The 7,226-nt window shown below is 41.5% G+C and overlaps 2 protein-coding genes across 2 annotated transcripts; both read left to right on the forward strand.

Moving 5' to 3' along the window:
• The first annotated feature begins 1,719 nt into the window (after nucleotides 1–1,719).
• On the forward strand, nucleotides 1,720–4,007 carry LOC112790136 (uncharacterized). Its single transcript, XM_025832385.3, has one exon. The coding sequence runs from the start codon at nucleotides 2,211–2,213 to the stop codon at nucleotides 3,897–3,899; it is 1,689 nt and encodes a 562-aa protein (XP_025688170.1). The 5' UTR covers nucleotides 1,720–2,210; the 3' UTR covers nucleotides 3,900–4,007.
• A 1,933-nt stretch (nucleotides 4,008–5,940) lies between these two features.
• LOC112775817 (uncharacterized) lies at nucleotides 5,941–6,762 on the forward strand. Its single transcript, XM_025819702.1, has 3 exons — nucleotides 5,941–5,987; nucleotides 6,176–6,374; nucleotides 6,460–6,762. Exons 1-3 carry the CDS (start codon nucleotides 5,941–5,943, stop codon nucleotides 6,760–6,762), a joined length of 549 nt encoding a protein of 182 aa, XP_025675487.1.
• Nucleotides 6,763–7,226: the final 464 nt, after the last annotated feature.

The following is a 7,226-nucleotide window of genomic DNA, read 5'->3' on the forward strand; positions in this document are numbered from 1 at the left end:
ACCCAAATTTTTTCGACCTTTCCCGCGCTAAAATAAAATCATCATGAATTGCAACAACCTAAACTAACTACAAAAGTTAATCACGCATATCATCAACAAAATCTATCTACATTCAAACATGCAACAGCGATTACCAATAAAAAATTGAACAACTTCACCCACTTACCTTGGATGGTTAGGATTCTTTCGGTCATGATATTCATTGATTTTCTGGTGAACTGTTGACTAGTTGGCGGCTATTTCTTCAAGGTCGGATGCTCCGCTGCTCGGAGATGACGGGGCCCGCGCGAGGAGTACGTTGCAGATGCTCGATTGGTGGTGAGAACTCCCTGGCGGTAGTTCTGGTCGGCGACGTCTCCCCCAGCGGCTCGATTGCAGTGACGGCGGGATGTTCAGTGACGGCGCTGTACTTGAGGGCAACGAAGAGGTCGCTTGCGTTCACCGATGACCTTCCTAGGTTGCAGGTTGCGGGATTCAGGGTTCTAGCGCCGTAGCGGGTCTCTGCAACGATTTGGGAGGGTTTTGGTGGAGGAGAAGAAACGGCAAAAAAAAAAAAAAAGGATTGGGGATTTGGGCAAAAAGTAGAAATAGCAAAAATTTAGTGGTGCGTTAAACTAAACAGCCATAATAGGATTAGGATTAATTTTCTCTTTTAATTTTAATTGGGCCTAATAAAAAGTCCATGTATACATATTTTATTGTCTCTTTAACGGAACTCAAAACATATATGTGTGTGTAAAACTAACAATGATCTATATATATATATATGTGTGTGTGTGTAAAACTAACAATTATCTACCGGATATTATGTTAATATTACCATTTATTTATTATAAACAACATTAAAAATTGGACTAAAAAATTAAAAAGCAAAATTTTTAGAATAGTCAATGTAAATTTAATATTTGAGTAAGAATCTATTTTTTATAAATACAAGATAAATTTTATTGTTTTATAGATAATTTTATTAATATTTTTAATTTTTATGGTAAAAGAAGAAGTTTATTATCTATAATTTACCTCCACTCTCCTTCTGGTTCTGGCAGTACAACAGTACTGATCTGAATATCTGATGCTCTGCATAGGACTCGTGCACACTGGTGCATGATCCTTTCTTTTGTGCAGACACGAAAGATGAACTTCGGGATTTGGATACTTCAATGTCAAGCATATGTATCATGGTTTCTCTAAAGCAAGGGTATTATTGTTATTTGACATGCGAACAATTATTTACCAGCTGTGATGACCAGTAAGCAGTTCCCAGACCCTACTTTCTTCGTACATATATATTTTGGCATGAAGTTTTTAAAAATTACAATCACATTAAATTACACATACGAAAAAAAAAACATATTTTTGTTAGTGTGCTGTATTTATAATAGAATCTTTTCTAGGTTATTATGTGAGTAAACTATTTGATGTCTATGAGTTTGCATTTATCAAAATAATTCTTATAACTGAAAAATATAAGTTAAATTATTTTTTTTTAGTTTTTTAAGAAATTAATTTAACACATTTAATTTATAAAAAACCTTAGACTAAAATAATTCATGACTTCCCTTGTGATGTTTAGAGCAAGCATTAGTCCAATTCTTTTCTTTCTCCCTCTCCTTAGTTTTAGTTGCATTGGAAAAATGAAAATGATTTTTGCACATGAACATGTATCTTCTTTGATTAATATACTTTGAACATGAAAACGTTGAGAGACACAAAGGAGACACAACACGTTAATGCACTGATACAGTGATATATTTTACAGTGGAGTTTCAAAATTTTAAAATAAAAAACAACAGACAGTATTTTGTCATGTTCCATTCAGCTGGTTCTCTCATCACTCTCTCTCTCTCTATCAAATGATGCCCTACAATCTGTACCCTACAACTAAGCAAAGGCTTCCATTCATTTGTCAGTTTTCTTTTCTGTTCAAAGCCTTATTGACTGAATGAGTGATGACCTAGCTAGCGAGCTTAGGATCCCCCAACAAAACTCGTTCCCGTCTATCATTCACGCACTCCACTTTCAATGTCCACATTTCATAGTTGACTGCATTCGTTGAAACTAGAAAGCCAAGAAGAAAAACCACAATGGCCATAGAGAACCCCACCCATACCCCAATGCACCACAAGTAGCTTCAAGAATCAAGATACAGCACCCGAAACCGGATCACATCTCTATCTCCATTCTCCTCTCATAATTTTATTTCCAAATCTATGAAGCTCTCTTCAAAATCCATTCTCAGCCCAAGCCATAGCAAAGACGCACCTCACTTAACGAGAAAGCTAGCAAGCAGTGGCAGCACCAAAGGTGGTGGCGGCGGCAGCCAGGCCTCACCGAACCCAGCGATGTTCCGATCCGGTGGTAGAAAGCGAGGACCGGGATACGTAAACCCAGAGCCTTCATCCCCGAAGGTCACATGCATTGGACAAGTGAGAGTGTTGAAACAGGGGAAGAAGATGAGAGGGAGATCTAAGAGAAGAGGAGGCGGAGGAGGAGAAGCGAGCTTCAGGAGCAGAGGCGAACAAAGCTTTCACGGTGGAGATCTCAACCGACAGAAGTCGCAAAGAAGCCAGAGCTTACAGCAGGAGTGTTTGTCTCAACGGAACCAACGATGGGTTCACGTTCCTTCAGCAATATGCGAAGCTCTGAGAGCGTTTGGTTCTGAATTCAGCTGCTTCTTCAGTTGCAGGTCTTCTTGCGGGAGGGAAAAACATTCGGCCAAGGCAGAAGAAGAAGGGGCAGCAGTTGGAAGTTGGGTGGTGACTCTTCAAGAAGGGAGTGATCCCCATAAGGGAAGGGAGATTGAACTTATAATGGGAGGTAGTGAAGAAGATGAAACCCAAGGAGACAACAATAACAGCCCTGAGAGAAGCAACAGAAGGAGGAGGCACGTGTTTGAAGACATTGACATCGATATAGACAATCTCAAGAGTGAGGAGGAAGAGAAAGCTAGAGTTAGCATATGCATCCCTCCAAAGAATGCTCTGTTGTTGATGAGGTGCAGATCTGACCCTGTCAAAATGGCTGCCCTCGCTAACAGGTTTTGGGAGCCAAGTGTTCAGGCAACACAAGAAGAAAGAGAAGCTGAAGAGGCCCAAATGCAAATGGAAGAGGACTCTAACAAGGAAGTGGAAAAGAATTACAATGTTGCGATTCATGATGAGAGTGGAAAAAGTACACTTGCTTTTGTTAGTAAAGAAGAAACAGAGGCAGCAAATAATGAAGGCAATCAAGTGGTCATCGAAGAAGCGAAAGGAGATGTTGAAAAAGAAGAGGAAGCTATTGGAGAAGTGACTAGTTATGGTGAGGAAAACGACGTCGCACAGAGATCTGAGCTTTCTTCAACTACTGCACACTCTGCACTTTCAGGAATTGATGATGCCAAAGGGTCAACAGTGAAAATGACTTCAGAGGAGAAACCCGTGGAAGAAGAAAATAGGTCAAAGGAGAGAGAAAGTGGAGCATTACCAGAATGCTTGCTTTTGATGATGTGCGAACCCAAGCTGTCAATGGAGGTTTCCAGGGAGACGTGGATCTGCACCGCCGACTTCGTACGGTGGCTGCCGCCGAGGCCAGCGGCGAAATCCAGTGGAGGAGATCGTCAACACAAGAAGCGGATGGCCGCCGTGGACAACAAGCCGCCGCCTCCGCCGACGGCGGCTGTTCAGCCGCAGCAGGTGCAACCGGGGAGGTCATCGTTCTCATTTCCGGCCGCAGCCGTGGCGTCGGCGGTAGGGACAAATGCAGGAGAGGGTTCGGCTCTAAAGCGGTGCAAGTCGGAGCCGAGAAGGTCAGCGGCTAAGCTAGCTCCGGAAGCGTGTTCGTGGAACAATAGGAAGCTGACGGAGCCACATCCTCCAGCACCGGTTGGAGTTGGCGGCGCAGCGGGGGTTGGATTTTGATCTCAATTTTTCTTTTCCTTTGCTTTCTTTTCTTTTTCCAATCTCTCTACGTCAACAAAATAATGTAACTGTTATGATCTGTAAATTATTGCAAAACTTTCTCTCTTCTCCTTTCTCTGCCATTTTTGTCAATCTGTGATTTTTGTAATTTTTTTCCACCTCCTTCCTAAGAATATTGCTTTTCAAATCATTCGCCAAAAATCATGGAGGTAGAACCACGACACCAAATTCTGTCTCTCTTTTGCTAATTTATTGAATATTGTAGTTTTTTTTTACCTGGGCTTTATTGGTAGTCAGTTTACTTAGGGTGATAGATATTATGATGGGAAACTAATCAGGGAAAGGTTGGATTGGAGGATTAGTCTCTAGAGAATGGATAAGTACTCATTCAAATGCCACTGTCTATCACTTAGAGAGTGAGTGTTAGCTACCCGGAGGTGCTGTGACCTGAGAGATGGTGTGAGTTAGAGGATGCTAATAAAATTGTCAGAGAAGTTTGGTCACAACAGACTGAACGTTCAACAATGTACAGAATACCAGTTTCATGGCAGCAATCACACATGACTAAAGTTTACCTATTGAAGCTCTAAAAGGAAAACTGCGTTTACCAAATGAGGGTTTAGTTCCAGCTTTTAATGATGCTCTGTGCTGAACTGAACGAATCATTTCAAGGCTCTAGTGCTGATGAAGAATATTCGAAAATTAAATCCATGACGAAATGGTTATATTTTGGGGATAGGAATTCGGCTTTTGTTCTTGCATGAAAAGTGTAGCCAGCGTTGCAAACAAAACAGAGTATGAAAACTAGACGATGGAAATGGGGAATTTTTTTATTTTTGTTTAAATTAAATAAATATAGTATTTACCAAAATAAATAAACATCAAAGAAATTATTAAAATATTTTTTCAATCATATCTCGGGTACTGAAAGTCATTCTCCAAAATGATTACATCTCGGGTGCACTGACCCTTGTGCTATGATAGGGTGTTTGCGAACTATATATCGAGTGCAACCGTGATATGAACATAAGCATATCTTGGATATACTGCACCCGAGATATACTCGTTTTCTGATTCGGGTCAGTACATCAGAGAAAAGGGGAAAGATCCAAATGCCCCCCACAGCATCCGAGATATACTCAAGATTATAATTAGGGTATCAACACCCAAGATATGTGTATTATAGTATAGATGTCTCTGTATCCAAGGTATGTTGTAGAATAAGTCTATTTATAAAGACCATCCCAATACTTATCTTCACACAATTCACAAATCATTCTTTTCTTTCTCTTCTTTCAGTTTTGTTCTGATGGAGAATAATCAATACTTCTTTGGGGTGATTTATCCGAGTGGGATAGTCAGATACGATGATGAGGGAGTGATTTTTGAGTCTGACAAGACTGTGAGTTGCACACTTACTCGATTGATATCCTGGATGCGCTAAAGACAGTCATGCTAAGCAATATGGGAGGAGTAGGAACAAAGGAGGTTGGGAGGGTTGCATATAGATTTCTATATGCGCTTCCGAACGGTGGATTTACGAACCGGTTATTCTGGATAGATGGGGATCAGCACGTGAGGGTAATGTTCGACCTACATGCACGACTGATGTCCAACATGTGATGGAGTTATATGCTGCGATCCGTGATGTAGTTGTTGGGGGTGGGCCGTCTCCTTCGGCTCTTGAAGTCATGCCGCTCGATGCGACACCGATCCACTCTGCCCAGCCTCATGATAGTGCCGACGATTCCGACAGTGAAGACGATTCAACCTATGTTGCCGGGGCCGGGTTGTCAAGCGATACATTGTCAGAAAATGAGTTTGTGCTGGAGACTCCCAGCAGCAGCGTTGGTAGGTTTCTGTTGCCTCCGCTTTGGCCATTCTTTGACTGTCAGATGTTCCTAGCCATTATCAAACGTTGAACTTGGATGCAATGCAGCCGGATGATCTATTGAACGTTGGGGACGGGGAGGATTACAACACAAATGGTGGGGTGGAATTTTGAATTGGGCATAGGTTCAGCAATCGAGAAGCAGTTCTAATGGCGGTGAAGAACTACAATATTCGACAGAATGCAGAGTACAGAGTGTTGGTGTCAGACAGGCTTAAATATCACTGTCGATGCAAGCAATTCACCAATGGTTGTCCATGAAGTCTTCATGTAGCATTACGACAGAACTTGAATTACTAGTATATTTTACGTTATATTATGGATGCATTAGACTCTATAAGTTAGTTTTTTGTTTAGCATGTTGACATTGAAGCAAAATTCGTAGGGAGGTACATCGGTTCGTTGGATCTCATACCTGTCTGGCACCAACCATGTTTCAGGACCATGCGCAACTGGATAGTGGGTTAATTTGCAAGGTCGTGTTATCTATGATAAAGACTGATCCGTTGATGTCTATCCCAATGTTGCAAAGTGCTGTCCATCAGAGTTACCATTTTAAGCCTTCGTATCGGAAGGTGTGGATGGTAAAACAAAAAGACAATTGCTAAGTTCTATGGCGACTGGGAAGAGTCATACAATAGGATTCCGACACTCTTACAAGCTTTGCAGGAGTGCCTCCCAATTACGATACATGAATGCATTGATGTCCCTTATTACAACGGGAATAAAATTGACGGAGAGTGGAGTCAATTTGATAATGCTTTCTGGGCATTTTCTCCATGTATTGAAGAATTTAAGCATTACGAGCCGTTTGTATTGGTAGACGGAACACATTTGTACGGCAAGTATGGGGGCGTGATTTTAATTGTTGTGGCTCAAGATGGTAACAACAATATTCTTCCCATAGTTTTCTCATCAGTGGAATCTGAAACAACGAAATCATGGTCGTTTTTCCTCTTAAATTTGAAATAGCATGTTACTCCACATCCAAGAATCCTGATCATATCAGATAGATCATAGGCCATTCGCACCGCTCTTAATGCACCTTATAGTGGATGGCATCCTCCGTCAGCATATCATGCTTACTACATCCGGCACATGGCTTCAAACTTCAATTACAGGTTCAAATCGGCCGAAGGTAAGAGGTACCTTATAAATGCTGTGTACAGTCCAAGTAAGGAGGGATGCGACTGGTACTTTGATGCTTTGGGTACACTATCCCATGAGACGGTGGATTGGGCTCTTCATTTTTGGAAGAATTTGTGGTTGCAACATTGCGACGAAGGTCGTTGGTATGGTCACATGACGACGAACCTATCGGAGTGTATAAATGCCGTGTTAAAGGGAACGAGGAATCTTCCAGTGGTAGCAATTTTTCGGACAACATATGAGAGGTTGCAATAGTTGTTCGTGCGCAGAGGACGTGAAGCACATGC

The sequence above is a fragment of the Arachis hypogaea genome, chromosome 3, assembly GCF_003086295.3.
Source record: "Arachis hypogaea cultivar Tifrunner chromosome 3, arahy.Tifrunner.gnm2.J5K5, whole genome shotgun sequence".
Taxonomy (NCBI): domain Eukaryota; kingdom Viridiplantae; phylum Streptophyta; class Magnoliopsida; order Fabales; family Fabaceae; genus Arachis; species Arachis hypogaea.